The sequence below is a fragment of the Sphaerodactylus townsendi genome, linkage group LG15, assembly GCF_021028975.2.
Source record: "Sphaerodactylus townsendi isolate TG3544 linkage group LG15, MPM_Stown_v2.3, whole genome shotgun sequence".
Classification (NCBI taxonomy): Eukaryota; Metazoa; Chordata; class Lepidosauria; order Squamata; family Sphaerodactylidae; genus Sphaerodactylus; species Sphaerodactylus townsendi.
Window position 1 is genome coordinate 10,573,959 of NC_059439.1, and position 21,966 is coordinate 10,595,924.

The following is a 21,966-nucleotide window of genomic DNA, read 5'->3' on the forward strand; positions in this document are numbered from 1 at the left end:
CATTTTTTTTAATTTGATAAATTTTGGGTGCAAATTTTAAATATCTGAAAATTTTCATTAAAGCTGAATAAAGCCAATACCTATATTCAGTAAAGCCAAATAAAGTCAAATAATGTTCGGCTTTTTCAGCACCACAGCTATTCGGTTCTGCCAAACAGCCGTATTTGTGTGTGTGGGGTGGGGGATTCAATTTTACTGAATCACCCCCCCCCCCCCCATTGGGAACATGACACGCACACACAAAGGCCTCTCTCAAGTGCTCACCAAGTGTCTGTGAAGGTGAAAATGAGCAGAAACAACTCCAATCAGCCCCTTCCACAAGACCACCTTTAATAGCATTGTTAAGAATGAGGAAGCAGGTTAGGGCAGAAAGGCAATTGAAAACCAGCCTCCCCACCCCCAATCCTGAAACACACATGTCATATTACACGCTGACCTGATCACAAAATAGCTGTGGCTTAATGTGTGCCATGGGGCAGGTGTTTGTGTATGTGTGTTGGGGTGGGGTGGGGTGGGGTGTTACTTCTGGTGGTAGATGAGGGCAAGATGATTCACTGCGTCCTGCTCACCTTAGTTACTAATGGCTGAACCCACGCCAAGCTTGAGCTCTGTGACTCTGTCATGAATTTTGGACAAAAGTAAGAGAGAATGGTGGCCTGTGAAGCAGGACCTTTGATCCCCACCCCCACCCCTTATGCCTGTATTCTAACTTGGCCTGTGGTGTTTTGAAGTAATGGTGAACTCGGGGGGGCTCCTGTGCCGTGGCCTCATCCTTCATAGTGGAAAAAAAAACAGCTTTTAGACAGACGTGGCTTGTAAAGAAAAAAAGAGGGAGATATTGCCATCAAAAGGACTGGCATGCAGACTTCTTCTGTACAGTTGGTTGGCAGTCTAGGAAATGGTGGCTCTTCAGTCGTCCGGTTTGACAGTTCAAATACCGAGACATGGCCTCTGCCGGTGGAGACAACCCCGCCCCTTCCCACACCCACCTCCTCCTCCCAACTCCACATGGACAGGGGGGAAGCAATCGAGTCCCAGGCATCTCTCACTAGATTTTGGCAAAAAAAGAAAGAGAAGAGTTGGATGCATAGCGAAATCCTCAGCCGTTCCCCCACACTGTGCGACGAACTGGCGCACTATTCCCTGGTTCCTAGGGAGAGAGTTCCTGCCATCCAGCTACGTGTGGTGCCTGGGAAGGGTGTTGTCAACACGCAATCTCTTCCAGCGTGCCAAGTGTGGTTTGCAGAGGGACAGTCACAGTGCGGCTGATGGGGTCAGAGTGGTTTGGCAAAGGATCGCACGTGCTCTGCAGAAGGGGAGAAACGAAAAGAGAAACAGAGAGAAAGAAAGTAGAGAAGTGCAGGAGGCCTGATCCAGAAAGCCTCCAATGCCAAACTCTCTTTAGTCATGAAATGACTGTGTGCGTAAAGTGTCGTCAAGTCACAGATGGCCAGAGACTAAAAGGTGGTTTGCCATTATCTTCCTCTGCATAGAGAGACCTTGGTGGTCTCTCATCCAAATAGTAACCAGGGCTGATCCTGTTTAGCTTTGGCAGTCTGACAGTATTGGGCTAGCCTGGGTCAGAGCATGAAATTACTAGGTGATTCATTGGTTCATCCTCCACCTGATACTTGTAATAAGGCGGATTCTGAAAAGAAAATTAATTTGGGGTTTCTAAATCCAGTAGTATGAATTCAAAATCTGAACAGCTTAATATGTTTCATCCTTATACATATGCTTTTCAAATTTTGAATCTTGAATTCCAGGTTTGCAAATCTGCATTTCAGGAAGAAATTTAGAATCCAGAACCCATTCTGAGTGCCATGATTGTAGGTTCTAATACGTGTGTTGTCTTTTTCGTATGAAGATAATCTCAGGGTCAAAATGCACATTTAGGCAGCAGTGTGTGAATGCTGGACAAAATTCAATGAGAGAGAAAGTGCTTAAGGTCCTAATTGATTTTGATGGATAGGGATTAAGCAGTTCCGTTAATCTTTCACACTGAAATCAATGGGACTTCAAAACGCTTAATTTCGCAGGATGGTAATCTTATTTTTCTAAACGTAAGCCATGATATTGTCAAGTTGAAACCATCATGCTTTGCATTTGGAACTGCTGCATTTTGAATTGTGCGTTTTTGGAGGGTGGATTCAGTTCTGAAAAGCAAATTCCATTTCAGTTTCTAACTCTGACAGTTTGAAAAGGATAATTCGTTCAGCCTGAAGTTCAGGCAAATTGGCTATAAAAATATGCCTGGGATGATATTTTCGTGGGAGAGACTGAAGTACCTTCTCCCCTCTCCTTGGAAATCAATGTGATTTTTAAAATGTAGCATTTTAGCTGAATCATGACCATGTTACATTTTATCTCTCAGAGTCAATTCAAATGTTATAACGTTCTTGTGGACATCCTTTCTGTCAGATGTGTACTTCTCTAGGAACTCAGTTCACAAGCACACTGGGCCCTTATAGAAAAGACTGGGGTCGTTTACAGTGTATCTTGCCACCAAACACTGTTTTTCCCCTTTGCATCTCACAATTATTTTTCTCCATTTGGTTCCAGAAATGTTTTCCCTTCATTTTTCACAGTTTTCCCAAGCACTTCAACCGCAATTTTAAAAATCTGTTTCTGAGCCATCTTCCCTTGAGCATGCTATCAAGTTGAAACAGCCTGTATCTCTCTGCCCTACCAAATACCTGGTCTTTATCCATGCCCTGTATCATTGCCCATCTCCCCTTCAGCCATTTTCTCCTCCCCCCCATCCCTCCATTTTCAAAAGGAATTAATCGTTTTTGTTTTCTCTGTCACACTGAACTGGGGACATAACAATCAGTCAGAGATACAAAGAAGCAGAAGTGATTTAATCAGCTCTGTCAATTTCATATTGAACTAAACGTAATGTTAGGGCAGAGTAATTTTTAAGAAGGGGGGTGATTGCATCAGTGAGACACTAGGGCTGATTTTAAAAAGTACCAGGAATAACTGCTGCATGTAATTGGAGACTGCTGAAGTAATGATCCTGTGTTTTCGTGGGAGAGATTGAAGTACCTTCTCCCCTCTCCTTGGGAATCAATGAGATTTTTAAAATGTAGCATTTTAGCTGGATCATGACCATGTTACATTTTATCTCTTAGAGTCAATTCAAATGTTATAAAGTTCTCGTGGACATCCTTTCTCTCTCTGTGTGTGTGTGTGTGTTGGCAGTGTGTGTGTGTGTGTGTGTGTGTGTGTGTGTGTGTGTGTGTGTGTGTGTGTGTGTTTCTGTTCACAGAATGGCGCCTGCTCCAAGAATTGTTTCGGCTTCCATTTTGGGTTGGTAGTTCTCAACAGTGAAGTGAAGTGAAGTCTTTATTTACGGTCAATGACCAAATACATTCTCAATAGTAGAAATAGAGGCTGAGACATTTTTTTAATTGCTGCTTCGAAATATAATTGTGCAGTCATACTGGAGTGCCTATGAAAAGGGTGGGGGGGGGAAGGGAAGGTTCTGTGTCATGGATGACAACCTGTCACCATCAGGAATAATGTGTCTTCAGCTGTAGCATTTGGAATAAATGCAACTGAGAACAGGAAAAATGATTGGGGGGTGGGGAAGAATGGAAGTGTGGGGAATGATTTCACAGAAAACCTTTCCAAGACACAAGGTTTGACCACTGGGAAAAACTGTGGCAAGTCCTGCATGCGGAGAAGGCCTGCATTGTGTGGGGAAAAGGAACACAAATCTCCCCCTTTTCTGGAAAGCAGTGCCACTAATCATGGGCAGAGATAGTTCCTACTAGATATTTCATGATTTAATTGTAATATTATTTATGTTTTAATGTTTACAATATGTTGAAAACTGCTGTGAGCCCATGAGGGGAAAGATGGCATACAAGTTAAAATACAACAAATAAATAGGGTTGCCAGCTGCAGGTTGGGAAACACTGGGACATTTGGGGGGTTGGGAGGGGCTTCAATGGAGTATAATGTCATAGAGATCACCTTCCAAAGTCCCAATTTTCTCCAGGTGAACTGATCTCTGTTGCCTGGAGACCTGCTGTAATACAGATGAGATCTCCAGCTACCACCTGGAGGTTGGCAACCCAAGTTGGAGAACATAAATATACACTGTTCCTTTGCATTTAGGCACAGTGCTGATGAACTGGCATTTGAGTGAGGGGGGGCAGTCTGCTCATGGGCACTCTTCTCTGCACACTGACTGAATGCACGGAGGCAGGGGTTGCAACCTTTACCACCCAAAGAGCCATTTGGATCCATTTTCCATGGCCCCGAAGATCTCCCGAGCTGGAGAGGCCACCTCCGGTTTGGCCCCTACACTCCCTTTTCCTTCCAACACTGGGAGGTGGAGGCGCCGGGCAGGGAAACCCCCTCTGCCCCTACTCTTGCTATGCAAATGGTGACACAAGCAGCACAGGTTCATCCAACCATTTGTGTTGCCTGTGCAGAAAGGGCAGTTGTTTAAGATTTAAAAGTTAGATGTTACGGATTAATGGATTCCCAATGACGTTTGATTCTAACAGGCTGGTATCCTTTCACACAGTACACACACAGCCTTGACACTGTTAGCTACCCACATTACATGAGTCTCTCTCCTGAAGCAAATGTAACAGAACACTCATATACCAGACTGGGAATCCATCTGAGTATGCAATTCCCATTTTAACTGGCTTAGGAACTCTTCTTCCCCCAAAAGATATATTCCCTTCCCTGTTATTTATGATCACCTGTGTAAAGTCTCACTACTATTCCATTTCAGCTCTGACCACTAAATAAAATTCCCAGTTTTCTCCTGTCTGTATATTGTCTGCTGTCAGCACACACTGAGGCCGAATTCCCACTGAAAATTTAATCTAGATACAACCAAGGGCCTTTCCCCACTTACCTTAAGCCCCGCGCTACTCTCCTCAGGTAGTGTGGGGTCCCCCGGCACTCCCCACGACAGGGGCAGCGACAGTGCAGCAGCCCCGACGCTGCCACTGTCGCACCCCCTCAGCACGCAGCATCCCTGATGCTCTTGTAAACAGCACCTTGTGATGACCCCGCGCTGAGCAAGAGGTGGCAGCACCGGGCAGGTCACAGCCACCATCCCCCCCTGCCCCAAAGAGCAGGCAGTTGCCTGCTCCGTCGAGCAGAGGGAGTTTCCCTGCCCGGCGCCTCCGCCTCCCAGCACTGGAAGGAAAGGTGAGTGGAGGCCGAACGGGAGGCGGCTCCATGCGGAGCTGCCTCCCCGGCTTGGTGCATCTTCGGGCCCATGTAAAATGGGTCCAAATGGCTCTTTGGGTGGTAAAGGTTGCTGACCCCTGAGCTAGCAGCACCAAAATGTCTTTAGGAGACCCTCCTGATGATACCACCCAGGTTTGGTGAAGTTTGGTTCATGGGGGCCAAAGTTATGGACCCTCAAATGTGTAGCCCCCATCTCCTATTAGCTCCCATTGGAATGTTTTTTTCAAAAAGGTGCATATACAAGTAGGTCCAGGAAAATCCCATGATAAGGTGAGGTAGGAGCACCAGAAACAGGACTGATCTGTGTTCCACAGTTCGGCTGTGAGGAGATCTCGAGGGAACCTGTATATTTCGGGGGACTATCCCAGGATTAATCACCAGTGGGAAATCGCCCTGAATTCAGTATATTTCAAGTCAGATCCACTCCCTGACTGAAATGCCCTCAGAGTAGATATTTAACAAACACAGTTAAGGGACTTGATGTTAACTTGTAGGCGTCCGGGCAGAGGCGTAGCTGGGGAAAATGGAGCCTGGGGCGGACTTCAAGTTTTCTACTCCCGCCCCATGGGCCTCCATGCTGCCCCTCCCCATAGTAGTTTCACACACCCCCTGCAAACTTTGCTTTTGCCTTCTGAGCCTCTGTGGGGCTCCATCGATCCACTCTCAATTGCACTGCTGGGGCTCACTTGCCTACCTGCCTGCCTGTCTCCTGGGCGGGGTTCCCTTGTGCTCTGTGGCCACAGCAGCAGCCCCAGAAGTGATTTGCATGTTCTGCCATCCCCCCCCCCCCCCGTACCTGAGGTACTGCCACGGAGTGTGTGGCGGGAGGAGAGGCATTTGTTTAGAAAAGAGGAGGAGGAGGAGGAAGAAGGCAAGAAGTGAGGGGAGGGAACGGAGCGAGGGTGATTTGGGATTCCTGGAGGTAAAGGGTTGCAGAGACATCCTTGCCACCTCCCTTGTAGCTACACGACTGAGTCCAGATCCAGGCACTTACAAAAACCTTTCCACTCAGAGAAATACCTCCTCCTCTGAATCAACTGGTTTCTCCACCAATCAGAGCACATCAGTTTACCCAATCAGGGCACTTTACTGTTCCTAAAAAGCTTTTCCCCACTCTGTTGTGATGGCACCTTATACCACTGACTGACTTGCTTTTAAACCTTTATTTTATCATGCAGTCTGTCACAACATGAATTAAGGATCAACCCCTACAAAGGTCATTAGTAGGTCCCATATGATTTAGTGGGTTTTTCTCCCAGGAAAGTATGTGTAAGATTGTGGCTTCAGGCTCTTAAATGGTTCTAACGGAGTCTATCTGCCAAAGGTACTCCCTATTACATCTTTAAGTATGAAATAAATTGCATATGACACTTAACAATAACGCCTTCTCTCAGAATGATTTGTTTTGTGCTTTTATGCATAGTTCCTTTGAAAATCTCGCCTAAGGAAGAGCTTTGTGCTACTTTGGAACTGTTGACTAGCATAACTTGAGTGAAGTCTGGAAATGCCCAAAGCAAGATATGAAACTAGTGTGTTGTGGGTTTTCCGGGTTGTATGACCATGTTCCAGTAGCATTTTCTCCTGACGTTTTGCCTGTGCCAGTCACAGATGCAGGTGAAATGTCACGAAAAAATGCAACTGGAACACGGCCATACAATCTGGAAAACCCACAACACACTGGTGATTCCAGCCGTGAAACCCTTTGACGATACAAGATGTGAAAGTTAGACTGAGCAAGAAGAGCGTGCCTTTGAAGATGAGCAGAGTGCATTTCCTGCACCACTGAAACATTAAAAGACCTCACATCTCTGATGAATGATCTTCATTAACAGTGGTTTGCCCATCATCAGCAAGAGCTGATCGTTTTTCTCCTGTTGCGCCTACTTTGTGGATCATGCCTTCTGAGCAGCAGTTGACAGAACTGACCTTGGAAATTTCCGGAGCTTCTGTAGCAGGGCTTTTAATGGTGTGTAGATTGCAGGCATTTTTATTCAATTTTATTGGAATGTATTAGATTTGAGGGGGTGGATTTGGGGCTTTATTGTTGTTGGTTGTTTTGATTATGCATTGTAAGCTGCCTTGGGAAAGGTGGGGTAAAATGTTTTAATTAATAAATAAATAAGGGGCTGGGGCAGAGCCGTAGTGAGGGGGAACTGCGCCCAGAGGACGTATGTGCCCTGTGCCCCTGCCACCCCTGCCCCACAATGGCACACGCTTGGTGCAAGACGCCCCCCTATCCCCTGGGCACTACACCACTGGGCTGGGCTTCAGATTGTTGTCTCTGCACCTTTATTTTTCAGAAACTGCATGTCGCCTCTTTCTCCCCACCTGAATTTCAGAGAGCCTCCATGAAGTATCTGGCCTCACCATACCCAGGGATTTGCTCCTGGACTCAAACCCAGAACCTTTCAAGGAGTCAGGACTCAGCCTTGAAAGGCACAAAGTTAAAGGAAAGAAGAATGCTTCCGAGCATCTACTTTGACAAAGCAAAGGGCACAGGGCCCCCAATTTAACTGGAGCCCCTGGGTCTTTCCTCAGCTTGAAGGGCAATGCACCCATACTGTTTGCACTGGCTTCGACTCTTGGATTCTCCACACCTAAAGCCCAGAGGCCTGACTTGGGAAGCGTGGGTAGAATACTTACCACGTTCTCATCATGGCTTCCTTCCTCTTCCTCCTGGCCAAGAATGTCTAACAATTTCTCCTTAATCAACTGCAAAAGATGGGAGAAAGGCTTACGATCTCAGTACCAATGGAACCTCAGTACCTTGCTGACACTGGAAGAAAAAAGGCCAACACTCACCTCATAGATATAGTCAAATATTTCCAAAATGGTGAGGATGCTAGCACCAATAAAAAGGCCCATCTGACCTCCAATATCACCTGAGAGAGAAGGGAAGAGTTGTTTCATGTACCGGCATGCACAGATTTTGTAACAGTGTCATCACTATAATTGCCCGAGAGTGATGTATGGCAAACAGCCTCAGATCCCTCTAGAGCAGGGGTCTGCAACCTGTGGCTTTCCAGATGTTCATGGACTACAATTTCCATCCGCCCCTGCCAGCATGGCCAATTGGCCTAGAGAATAAACTCTAGAGAATAAATGAGGATTCTAAAAGCACTGGCTCATGAATATACATTTCAGAATAATGTGCATGTTCAGACCCAAGTGGGAAGAGGAACAATTCTTCTATCCACAAAAACAATTATCACCCACTGTCCTGTGATCTCCATCCCTCATTGGCATAGAAACAGAGCTGGAAGGGACTACAAGGGTCATTTAGTTCAACCTCCCCTGCACTTCCTCAGTGACTGCTGTTCTGTGCCTAGAAGAAGAGGAGGAGTTTGGATTTATACGCTGCCTTTCTCTTCTGTAAGGAGTCTCAAAGTGGCTTGCAAACTCCTTGCCTTCCTACCCCACCAACAGACACTTTGTGAAGTAGGTAGGGCTGAGAGAGTTCTGAAGAACTGGGATTAGCCCAAGGTCACACAGCAGGCTTCATGTATAGGAACAGGGAAACAAACACAGTTCACCACTCTTAATCACTACACCACACTGGCTCTAGCGGAAGGAAAAAACCTCCAGCATCCCTGGCAAATCTATGCAGTGGTGCAGTGGTTAAGAGCAGGGGCACTCTAATGTGGAGAACTGGGTTTGATTCCCTACTCTGCCGCTTGAGCTGTGGAGGCTTCTCTGGGGAATCAGATTAGCCTGTGCACTCCAATATGTGCCAGCTGGGTGACCTTGGGCTAGTCACAGTTCTTCTGAGCTCTCTCAGCCCCACCCACCTCACAGGGTGTTTGTTGGGGGGGAGGGAAAGCAAATTGTCAGCCCCTTTGAGTCTCCTTATAGGAGAGAAAGGGTGGATATAAATCTCCTCCTCCTCCTCCTCCTCCTCCTGACACTAAAGTGGTGATCAGCATTTCCTTTGATAAAAGACTGTGGCGCCTGAACTGGGAGTATAGTCGCTGAAGGCTGTATCCTAGCAGTTAAAATATTTTGTTTTCCTTTGTCCTCTGGATCAGGGGGCAGTGAAAAATTACTTTTCACCCACCCACAGCATTTAGAAAACCTGCCACCAAGATCCAGGATCTGGGTTCAAATTTCCATTCGCAGTATTGCTGGGAGGTTAAAACTCCATCAGAATTTCGAACTGCTTGGATGAAAGCCAAGAATCGACATTAAACTACCTGCTCTGAAACTTAAATACTGACATTAAAATATGACAATACCTAGCATTTTTATAGAGCTCTCAAAACACTTCATTATTGCAGTAACCTTCGCAATTGTTCTGCATAGCAGATTGTTATTATTTTCTGCAAGTTGCCTTCAGGGTGGGCAGGAATGGGTTGACAGGGAGGGATTCAGTGTGAGATGTTTGCCAACTTCAGGGCAAATTCCCCCATTACAAAGATATGCTTCTGTGACTCCCCAACAGTGTCCCCAAAGGGCAAATTTACAGTGTCCCCAAAGGGCAAATTGCAGCTCTGCAGGAGGGGTTTCAGGAAAATGATACTAGGAGTGGGGAGGAGAAACCAGGCTGCAAGCACATGGGAGGTATGAAATGGGTTCAGGGTACAGGAAAAGAGATTCCACCTAAACATAAGGAAGAACTTCCTGACAGTAAGGGCTTTTCCATAGAGGAATATGCTTCCTTAGAGGGTGGCGGAGTCTATCTCTGTTTTTAAACAGAGGCTGGATGGCCATCTGTTGGGAGTGCTTTGATTGTGTCTTCCTGCATGGCAGGGGGTTGGGCTTGATGGTCCTTGTGGTCTCTACCAACTTTATGATTCTATGAAACTCTAGATGTTTTTGTAATGTGTGAATCAGTCCTGAGCCAACCTAATGAATTGGACTTTTAGGTTAACTGCTAGGTTGTATCATTGCTCTGGGAATGGTAAAACTCGCAGATTTCTGACCCTGTAATGAACATCTATCCCCACAGCAAGATATCAAATAACTAAATCCCTTCCTCCACCAAGCAGCCTTCCAGCAGGGCGGACACCAATCAACAACAACAACAACAACAACAAAAACTCAGCCTGGAAAACCCACCAGAACCAATGTTTCCTCCTCTTCTTTTTTGAAATCTCCTACTATACATACAACTTAAAATGGCAGTGGATCTTTTTGATGAAGAACAGCGCTACCTCATCTTCATCTATGAAAGTCCCGTACATCTCCTCAGAACACTCGAAGCCAGAAGTGTCCAATTGGCCATGCCAGCAGGGACTGATGGAAATTATAGTCCATGAACATGTGAAGCGCCAGAGTTGGACACCCTTGGTCTAAGCTAAGCTGCTGCACTTGGTTCTTTTTTTCCCATGTGAATCATTTGTTCTAGCTGAAGTTAGAGCCTAATCTTAAGCATGCCTATTCAGTAGTAAGAGTCTCTAATTCAACAGGATACTCCCAAGGAAGTGTGCATAAAACTGTAACCTTAATTTGGTGTCTATCTGCACACCTCTCGGGTCTGTTGAGAGCTTTCGTCCATCCTCAAGAGTGTCTGTGGTTTCTTCCACTTTGATGTCAGGCACAAATTAAATTACCTTGAGGAGATAAGGTGCCTTATCACTTATCATGACCTTGCAAATTTGGTTTCTTGTTCCTTTGAGCAAAGCACTTCATTTGTCATCATCAGTCAAGTTCATTTCTGCTAGTTCAGTTCAAGCTCTGTCACAACGTTCCAGGGACCAGCAAAGAACAAAGGAAGTCACGAGCATCTTGGAGGAGTCTTCCCCCTTCCCCTGCCAGTACGTTTCAGATATATTTTTCCTACATGAACTGGTTTGGATCTCACTGTTTGGAAAGGAAAGGTTTGTTACCCCCATGACAGTGAGAGCTTAAACGGAGTTTTTCAACAGCCACGGGACAAACAAACAGAAATTAAACTTTCATCCAGCAGAAGGGGCCGGATAGTGACTTTGATAAGAACAGCAAGTGAAGCAGCTTTCAACCTGATGGATGGAAAATCAAAGCCTTAGAGACAAGGTGGGGGTGGAAACCGGAGAAGGAAAAAAGGGGCTGCTGGTGTGCTGCAGAACTGAAATTAATATTTGGGAGAAGAGAACGTCTCTTCCATACATATAATTCTACTCCCTCACCTTACATTTTTAAAATGTTTCCATATTGACTCTGTATGTTCATCAAATGAAAAAGCGTATCAGCAATGAATTCAACAACCCAATCCTCAACATTATGGCCTATTAACAAGGCCTTTAAAAACCGAAAAAAGTATCCTTCAAAGTCAAATTCTGAAAGCCGCACCGTCATTCTCAGTGTTTAGAAAATGCTGCAAGTCCAAAACTCTTCAGCAGGGCCCTTAAGCAGTTCACTGTCTGTTATTGTCTCAGCCCTGCAGAGATTTTGGACTCTGTAAAGTAGAGATTGTCAATGGTTAATGGAAGTGGGACATTACGAAGGGCTTAGATGCCTTGCTCTAATTTTGCTGTTTTTATCGTACTTTTGTGAAGAGAGGTTTCTGCAGGATATAATGATGGCAGCTGTTGATTGGGAGAAAAGGGGGATATAAATTGTTTAGGGCACCTAATACATGCTATTTATATGAATAATATAAAATATGTTGGTTGGCCCTAATAATAATGTCTTCTGCCAGCCCCAAAGCTTTTATACTCGGTTCTTCTTTTACTGTGGAAAACACTTTGATTGTTTACTGTCTTCAGATAAGACATTTTAAATGAATACATATAAAAATATATGGAAATTCAAAACTGAGAGTTCAAAATGGAATATGAATCCACCTTTATGCGGAATTTATGCAATGGTTCATTCCTGTGGTAGAGGGTCAACAGTTTGTATAATATCCAGGAGGCACACATTTGTGGGGAGGGGGGGGAGGGAGGGGGGATAATATTGCTTATAGAAGAAGCAGAAGAAGAAGAGTTTGGATTCATATTCCCCCTTTCTCTTCTGTAAGGAGACTCAAAGGGGCTTACAATCTTCTTTCCCTTTCCCCCCCACCCCCACAACAAACACCCTGTGAGGTGGGTAGGGCTGAGAGAGCTCCAAAGGACTGTGATTAGCCCAAGGTCACACAGCTGGCATGTGTTATACATACATACATACATACATACATACATACATACATACATACATACATACATACATACATACATCCTTTATTAGGCATAATACCAATATAGGCATGTGTTGTAGTGCACAAGCTAATCTGGTTCACCAGAAAAGCTTCCACAGCCCAAGTGGCAGAGTGGGGAATCAAACCCGGTTCTCCCGATTAGAGTGCACCTGTTCTTCACCACTACACCACACTGGCTCTCTTACAATATATCTTCCCAGAGGACTGCTCTAGTGACAGTATAATTTGCCTTTAGAGAGAGGCCCAGTGTCAGGATCTGACCCCACAGCAGACCCTCAGTTGGGGCCTTGGAAGGCGTACCTGGGGTAAATGGCGCCTGGAGACAAATTGTCTCCAGGACGCCCCCCAGGCTCTGTCCCCCCACCCCACCCCCAGGTTCTGCCCCCCCACCCGGCTCTGCCCCCCACTGCCCTTAACCCCACCCATGTCACCATGGACATGGGCAAGGTCTAGGGTGCCCACCTCCCCCCCAGACTCCCCCTGCCGGCTGGGCTCCCAGTTGGCAGCCTGCAGTCTCTTCTGACCGGACAGGCCAGAAGAGACTGCAGTCCCGGCCTCGGAGACCTTCTTTTATAAGGTGGGTGGGGCTTGGGGAGCAGGAAGGGGTGGGACTTCCTGCTACCCAAGCCCCATCCCTGGCCTCAGTGCTTATAAAAGAAGGTCTCCGAGGCCAGGACTGCAGTCTCTTCTGGCCTGCCCGGAGGGGAGGTCAGAAGAGACTGCCGGCTGGGAGCCCAGCTGGCGGGGGGGGGGGGAAGGAAAGGAGGGGGGAGTCCAGGGCAGGGTTGAGGGCACTTGGAGGCAGCAGGAAGTCCCGCTGTCTCGTCGTTTTTGCGTGCCTCGGATGGGGTCGAGGCACGCGAAAATGACGAGACAGCAGGACTTCCTGGTCACATGGGGGGGCTGATTTTGCACCCCCCCCCCCACGTGACCAGAAGAGTGGCGCCCGGGGACAAGGGGTACCCCTTGTCTATAGGCTGATACGCTACTGGGCCTTGAAGCTTCCAGATGGAGATTTAGGCTGCCTGCTATCACCCAATTCTGACCAAAGGAAGGAACTTCAGGGCAACTGCAAAATTAAGCTGCTTAGCAATAGGTCAGGGCAGGTGATGGTCCATGGCTACTAGAAAAGTTTCTGGGGTGAGTTTGCTCACTGTTCTGAGCAACAAGGAAATTCCAGTCCTACTGCTGGCTACAAAATTTTGATTGACTAATCATCTAACTATCAACTATCATCAACTAACTCTTGACTCCCCTTTTACTGGAGTCATGTTCACTCCCAACTTCCAGTTCTTAATAATGCCATCGACAGCCAGTGTGGTGTAGTGGTTAAGAGTGGCGAACTGGAGAATTGGGATTGATTTGCCACTCCTCCACATGAGTGATGGATTTTGATCTGAAGATCCAGGGTTGACTCTCTCAGCCTCACCTACCTTTACAAGGTGCTTGTTGAGGGTGGGGGAAGATGATTGTAAACTGCTTTTAGACTCCTTTAAGGTAGAGAAAAAGTGGGGTGTAAAAACCAGCTCTTTTTCTCTTCATTCTCCATCCATATTGTCCAATTTATACATACAGACTGCACACATACTTTACTCACCAAGTAAAGCTGCCACCTCATATGCTTTCTTCTGCTCAATGGTCTCGTAGTTGAGGGCTTCAAAGAATATGTCCAAAACGAGGATATTCTCCCTAAGGGAGACAAGAAATAGTCAGGAAGGAGTCAAGAGTGAAGAGTTGCATCCATTAAAACAGGGATGTTTTCTGCTGTCAGTGCACATTTTCTGCCAAGTGCTGAGAGATCCTACATTCTTGCTGGACAGCCGAAGGGCTGTCTTATGCCTAAGCAGGAAACAGATCATTGCTGGGCAGAGACCATCAGGAAGTCTGCCAGTGTGCCCTGTGGATTCGAAGCAAACAGAACATATTATCTTCTACCTTTTCCTCTTTTTGGATATCCCAAAACGCCCATCCTATTGGTGATGCAGTCTGATTGAAGGGGGGAGGGGGGATAATAGAAATGGGACATATGGAAACAAATCCAAGAGAGGAGACGTTAAGGCACAGGCCCAGTTTCTATTCTGCTTTCCAAGAAATCCGGAATATAGGTGTGAAATCTGAATCTAGGGCAAGGGTCGATCCCTGAGCCAAACACAGCTCAATACAGAACCAAATATGGCTCTTTAAAAAGAAAATGAAAGCTAATCAGTACTGGGGGGATGGGTGGGAAGCTGGAATAACCAGGATGTGACGAAAATGGCATGCAAAGATTTTTAAGGACTAAAGGGCTTTTTAGAAAGGGAAATAACAGAGGTATAGTTGCCATTGATTGAAGGGTGAACTATGCACAGATTGAGAGTCAGTGTGGTGTAGTGAAGAGCAGGTGGATTCTAATCTGGAGAACCGAGTTGGATTCCTGACTCCTCCACCTGAGTGCCGGAGGCATTCCTGCTGGGTGACCTTGGGCTAGTCAGTTTCTGGGAACTCTCTCAGCCCCACCTACCCCACAAGGTGTCTGTTGTGGGGAGAGGAAGAGAAAGGAGCTTGTAAGCCACCTTGAGTCTCCTTACAGGAGAGAAAGGTGGGGTATAAATCCAAACTCCTCCTCTTTTTCTTATGCTAGCACACTAAAAAAACATGCAGGGCGGTCCTGTGTATATTTATTACTTATTGTGAGATCTCACCTATGTTGCTTCTTAGTAATATTACTATTATTGTAAGCTGCTTTAAACCACAAGGAAAGGTGGGGTATAATTTTTTAATAAATATATAAAATAAATAGAACTTGCAATAATCAGTGCTTGGGTTCTAAAAGCTTTATGTATTATCGACTGACATGTTAATTAAATTGCCCATTTCAGCTCTAATTTTTTAATGCAGTTTGGATCTTTAACTATAAAAGGTGGCTGGTCTTGGATTGGAATATGGAGGATTAAAAGTTGATAGACTTTGCATTTGAGCTAAAACTCTCAAATGTGAGTTAAGCAAATGGCTGTGTGACAATTCCTACAATTTTTTGTAAAAATCAGATCTGTTGATATTACTGAGCCCTTGGGACAATGGACACTAGATACTGTGTTTCCCCGAATATAAGACAGTGTCTTATATTTCTTACGAGATGTATTTCTCTGACTTGTTGAACTTCTTCTCGAGGTACTTGGCTGAAGTCTTGCTGGGGATCTTGACCATGGAGAGTTCCTTGTTATAGCGGGTCAGATTGCAGGGTGTTTGGCACACGCAGTAACTGCTGTCTTTTTCACCAAGGAGGCCTGAAAGGTGAAGCAGGAACCAGATCAGAAACTGGGAGAACCACTGGCTGATGCACGTGGACAGGAAGGCTGGCTAGGCTGGATCAGATCAACGATCCATCTCTAAGAACAGCAAGGCCACGTTTCTGTGCTGCAGATTGGTGTGTGAGGCAAGAATCTGCAGAAGGCTCCACGCTGGCTCGTATCTGACTGGTAAAGATTCATACCTTCCTGTCACCTAAGGAGACGTCCTTCAGTGGAAGAGTAACTTGTCAGAGAAAGGGCCTGTAGGCTAGAGTGGAAGGCATCAATCTTTGCTGAAGAGAGAGGAGGTATAAAGGCCAATAATTTCATGACCAGGATAATACCCAAATGTTGATCTCCTAGATCTTAGTGCAACTCTTTGCTCATGCTGGATTTAATCTCTGGCCAAACCCTTCCAGCAATCCAGCCAAAATGAAATGTCACACACATTTGAAATTTCACGACATTTTCCAAACAACAATGTTATTCAGATCTTGCTTTCGAAACCTGACTGAACACTGCTTCTGAATCTGCAGCCTGGGTGATGAACTGCAAGGCAGTAGCTGTAACGTAGTGGCGTAGGAGGTTAAGAGCTCGTGTATCTAATCTGGAGGAACTTTGTTTGATTCCCAGCTCTGCCGCCTGAGCTGTGGAGGCTTATCTGGGGAATTCAGATTAGCCTGTACACTCCCACACATGCCAGCTGGGTGACCTTGGGCTAGTCACAGCTTCTCGGAGCTCTCTCAGCCCCACCTATCTCACAGGGTGTTTGTTGTGAGGGGGGAAGGGCAAGGAGATTGTAAGCCCCTTTGAGACTCCTGAAGGAGAGAAAGGGGGGATATAAATCCAAACTCTTCTTCTTCTTCTAACTTTGCCCAACCTGAAATTTAGATGTGGAAAGAAGGAATATACGTTGAAAACTCTGCAAGCCAATTCATGTTAAAAGATTTTGTGTGACGATTTACCTCCCCATCCCAAATTCTTTTTAGCAATTACAAGTATTAGTGTTATTTTTTGAAAACGCAGGTGTTGCAGCTTGAAAACCCTGAGAAGCAGACATCATGGACAAGGAGAACATTTTTTGTCCTACAAAACTTACCTAGTGCGGGCTCTGCACATTCTTTATACTGCTCTGGCGTACAGAATGGAGCATCTCCTGAATAAAAAAAGGAACATACACACGGCTAGCGTTTATGTGAGCTCTGCAAGGATTGCAATGATTTGTACAATGACTTGCCAACTGGCCCCCAACACACACACACACACACACACACACACACACACACACACACACACACACACACACACACACAGAGAGAGAGAGAGAGAGAGAGAGAGAGAGAGAGAGAGAGAGAGAACTTGACAAAAAGAAAAATACCCTTTGTGTTAAATGCAAACTTTGAAACCTTTATAGCTACGGACTGTGAACAGTAAAGGGTGGGAGCAATTTCGTTCTTGTCTCCTAGGATGGTAGGAATATGACAGGGGACTCTTCTCATCTCAAACTTTGGTATGCTGAAATGAGATCTCCCTAGACTGGCTCATTTACTAAGCTGCTATGGAATGTTTATGAACAGTTCAAATGCTTAGAAGCCTACAAAATACTGCCAGCACACTAGGTCTAGGGACCAGATGAAGCAACTGGTGAGAAGGGATGCAGAGAAAGGAGTGCTATCTCATTCACATGTGGGTAATCAACAGACTGCATGTATCAACTGCTCATTGTCAAGAAAGAGTGATACATGAAAGGCTGTGTGTGAGCTGAATGAAAGAACACAAAAGGTACAATTAGCTTGCAGTAATTAATGCTTTTCAAATTGGATACGTGATGTATTGTTGCAGGCTTTCACAGCTGGGAATCAACTGGCTGTTGTGGGTTTTCCGGGCTGTGTGGCTGTGGTCTGGTAGTTTTGGCTGGCATTTTCAGAGGCATGTCATGGTTCTGTAGATGCAGGTGAAATATTAGCAGCAAAAACTTCCAGACCATGGCCACACAGCCAGGAAAATCCACAACAGTTAGTTGTATTCATGACCTCCATAGTTTACCTTGTCCTGTCTCATAAGCAGTTAGTAAGAATCAACACAATTTCCCCAGACAGGGAAGATAGCCACTGCACTTATTAAATTAGTTATCTGGCTGGGGGTGTGTGTGTGTGTCTTAGATCTCTGCAACAGCCATACCATTATAATCAGCTATTTTAGACTGTGATGGGGACAGTATACTGGAAGCAGCACATCACCTTAAAAAAACAGCTAAGCCAGAGTTGTGGTGAACAACAATCTGAAGACGCACTGGAGCATTAAAAAGGCTGGTTCAACATTTACTGACGAAAGTCAAGCTAGAACAACTTTAATATACTTTTTAAAAAAATCAATGTTTGGGTTGGGCCCAAGCGTCTGGATTGGAGTCTGTGCTTGTCCTGACTCTGGAGCTGCAGGGATGCAGAAGATTCATGCCATGAATTAAGTTCTAGTTAAAGGGGGAATGTTATACTAACTGGCCACACCACTAAAGGAGTCTCTTGAATCTCAGTGAGCTGGAGAAGGGCTCAGCTTCCCACTGCCCAGCTCCAGGCAGACCCTGGAGATCTCCTGCTGTTACAAGATCAGTTCTCCTGGAGAAAACAGCTGCTTTGGAGAGTTGACTCTATGGCAGAATATCCTGCTCAGGGCTCTTCCTTCCCCCAGCCCGACTCTCCCCAGGATTCACTCCCCAGATATGCAGGTATTCCCAACCCAATCTTAATATGGCCTGATTCCTGAAGTGCAGATTAGTGCAGAGCCAGTGTGGTATAGTGGTTAAGAGCAGATGCACTCTAATCTGGAGAACCAAGTTTGATTCCCCGCTCAGCCACTTGAGCTGTGGATGCTTATCTGGTGAACCAGATTAGCTTGTGCACTCCAGCACATGCCAGCTGGGTGACCTTGGGCTAGTCACAGTTTTTCGGAGCTCTCTCAGCCCCACCCACCTCATAGGTTGTTTGTTGTGGGGGAGGGGAAGGGAAAGGAGTTTTTAAGCCCCTTTGAGTCTGCTTACAGGAGAGAAAGGGGGATATGAATCCAAACTCCTCCTCCTCCTCCTCTTCTTCTTCTTCTTCTTGATCTCTGGTCAGAACAAAAAGGGGGATTCTGCTGCTATTCTAGCTCAACCTAATCATTGTTCCAGACTTGCTGTGGCATCATACTTCCCTGGCGAGATGAAGTTGTGCCTCGCTGTCGGGACCTGCTCTTGTCAGCTTTGGTACCAGAGGAGAGGCACGGCCAATCACTGCTCATCTCCAAAGACACACCTGGCATGTGCACCATTCGGCAGTTGCAGTTTTCTACCACGTAGCGGGTCTCGCAGTCAATCCTGCAGGCGGTGATGCTGTAGACAGGGAAGAAGTCCAGGCCGTAGTCTGAGGACCGGCATTCGCCCCATGGAGGCGGAAGGTATGTCAGCTGTGTGAGAAAGGGAGGAGGAGCAGACTGATCAGCAAGTGGCAAGCAGTCACCCCCCCCCTTACGAAATTCATCTCTGAAACAGAAAGCATGATAATGTGAGAGATATCACTTTTTAAAATCCACTGGCTTAATATTGCAGGTACAGTTCCTTTAATGATCCTACACATTTTGCTTGGAAGAAGGTCCCATTAAATTCAGTGGGAATTGCTGCCTGGTTAACGTGCTTCAGACTATAGCCTTGAGCTCAGACAGAAGATCACTGCTGTGTTCAATACACAGAATACAAACTGCAGCCTCAGTTTGCCTGTGGTTCATGCAGGGAAGGGAGAGGGGCCTTAACCCTTCAAGCTCCAGCTTTTTAGATATTTTTCCAGGTTTTTTTTAGATTCAGAGTTTTTTTAGACCTCTTTGCAGTATTTAGGAATATGATTGGGATTAATTTGATCCCCCATGGAGACTAAGAATTATCCAAAAGGGACCAGATCAGAAGTGTTTGTGAATCTGGGAAAAAAAATTGGTGGGTTTTTTTTTATTTTTCAGGCTTTCAAATGAATAACCACATTTGAGCAAATGAGCTAGTAAAACTTTTTAGGGGCTAGTAACGTCCTTAGATTTATTTGGAAGACAGCAGCAAACTAATAGTTTATTATGAATTGGGGAGAAAATATATTAAAATGAAGAAAGAAAAAGGCGGTAAATATATAGATGCAGTTCAACTTTAAAGGAAATAAGAGTATTCAGAAGTGACTGGAAAATTTATCCCATAAAGACCCAACATTCTATTACATTTAAGTGACTCTTGAATGTCAAAATTACTTTCCCCTTCACGAAAACAACAAAAAAGCGCTGTAGGTTAGTGCCAAAGAAGAAGAAGAAGAGTTTGGATTTATATCCCGCCCCCCCTTTCTCTCCTGCAAGGAGACACAAAGGGGCTTACAAATTCCTTTCCCTTCCCCCCTCACAACAAACACCCTGTGTGGTGGGTGGGGCTGAGAGAGCTCCAAAGAACTGTGACTAGCCCAAGGTCACCCAGCTGGCATGTGTTGGAGTACACAAGCTAATCTGGTTCCCCAGATAAGCTTCCACAGCTCAAATGGCAGAACAGGGAATCAATCCTGGTTCTCCAGATTAGAGTGTACCTGCTCTTAACCACTACGCCACGCTGGCTCCTTTTGCACAAATTGAGACTCTGAAATGAGGATTGACATATGCACATCCAAGTTTCAGCTTTCCCTGTCTTCGTTTCAGCTCTATGAATAAAAGAGTGACTTCTCCCCAACTTTCAAAGTGCCAGATTGGCCTAGGAAGAAGTTCTGGGCCAAGGGCTCTAATGAGACCCCCTCAACATCTGGCAGCAGCAGCAACAGCAGCTCAAAGGGCGAGGCCCAGGACATTCTTGGGGAGACTTCTGAGTGGGAGAATCAAGGATTTCCCCGTGACAGTGACAAAGTGCCATCAAAGGGCCTCCATGCCTCATTTGTGTTTCCCCAGCAAGATAATAGCGCGGCATCTGCTGCCATTTAGTCATCTGGAGTAGGGAGCGATGCCCATATGCTACAGACGGCATGATAAGAGGGAATAAATAATTGTCATCTCTGATGACCTCGGCGTCTGCTTCAGCCCTGTTTCCACACAAATCTTTTCAGTTATTTCAACTGCCGTATGCTACCATGTAGGTGACGGGATCGGAAATGATGGAATGATCACATATTCAGTGTCAGTGTTTCTCGCTTAGCCGGCCTTGGCTTTCAGCCACGTCCCTTCTGAGTCGGCCCCCAGCATCTCTGGGAAAAACACAGCCTGAATGCTTGATTGTGCTCTCCTCTGATGCGCCTTGAGTGACAGAGGTGGTTGGGTTTGCATAGCTCTCGTAAAAATGCTGATTCTACGCTTGGAGCATGTCTTCTCCAGTTTACAGTCCCGGGAGACGGCTGCTGCAGCACAGAGGGACAGCATTTTGCAACAGTGGCATACCTAGGCAAACTGGAGCCCTGGGCCAAACCTGAGTTTGATGCCCCCCCACGGGCAGCCACCCTACCCCACTGTGACCAAACAATGATTTTTTTCCACCAGGTCATTTCAAAGTCACAATCACATTATAGAACATGCCCCAACTCAGCAATGGGCCATGCCACACAACAGAAATATTTTTAAAAAAACATTTTCAAAATGCTTTCAAAATGTTTTATTACTGCTATGAAAACATTTTATGGTGTTGTATCCAGTCCCCTCAATTGGGGGAAACAGCATCACTTTCAATATTATTTAAACTGGGGACTCCAGATTCTCCCTTTAACGTGGATTTAAAAGGAGAATCTGGGCTCCCTACTTTAAAAAGTGATGCTGGAATCCACCACCAAACAGCATCATTTTCAATGGTGTTAAACTAGGGAGCCCAGATTCTCCTTTTAAATCCACCTTAAAGGGAGAATTTGGAGTCCCCAGTTTAAACAACATTGAAAGTGATGCTATTTTGGGGTGGATTCTCCCCCACCCTGAAACAGCATCACTTTCAATGTTTAAACTGGGGACCTCAGATTCTCCCTTTAAATCAATGCCGAAGGGGGTGGATTTACTACTACTACTACTACTACTACTACTACTACTACTACTACTACTACTACTCATCTTTATTAGGCATTGAGAGAATTAAAAAAAGAAAGAAAACAAGCACTGGCAGGAAGGAGGTGGATTTAAAAGGATAATCTGGGGAAATTTAGGGGGTGCCTGCTGTCAGGGGTGCAATTATTAAGATAGCAGCACCAAAATTTTAGAGTATCTTCATGAGCCCCTATTGATGATACCACCCAGGTTTGGTGAAGTTTAGTTCAGGGGGTCCAAAGTTGTGGACTCTCAAAGGTGTAGCCCCCATCTCTTATTAGCTCCCATTGGAAACAATGGGGGATGGAGGCA

At 45.6% G+C, this 21,966-nt stretch overlaps 1 protein-coding gene across 1 annotated transcript in view; it reads right to left on the minus strand.

Moving 5' to 3' along the window:
- Window positions 1-309: 309 nt before the first annotated feature.
- The window catches only part of ASIC2 (acid sensing ion channel subunit 2), a 571,394-nt gene continuing 549,737 nt past the window's right edge, over window positions 310-21,966 (minus strand). Inside the window, exons 4-10 of the mRNA XM_048516919.1 lie at window positions 18,900-19,050; window positions 16,709-16,765; window positions 15,453-15,606; window positions 13,938-14,029; window positions 8,026-8,105; window positions 7,867-7,935; window positions 310-1,306 (exon numbers count right to left, since the gene is read on the minus strand). Coding sequence (XP_048372876.1) covers window positions 1,205-1,306; window positions 7,867-7,935; window positions 8,026-8,105; window positions 13,938-14,029; window positions 15,453-15,606; window positions 16,709-16,765; window positions 18,900-19,050 — 705 coding nt within the window. The 3' untranslated portion in view covers window positions 310-1,204. The remainder of the gene's footprint in view (window positions 1,307-7,866; window positions 7,936-8,025; window positions 8,106-13,937; window positions 14,030-15,452; window positions 15,607-16,708; window positions 16,766-18,899; window positions 19,051-21,966) is intronic.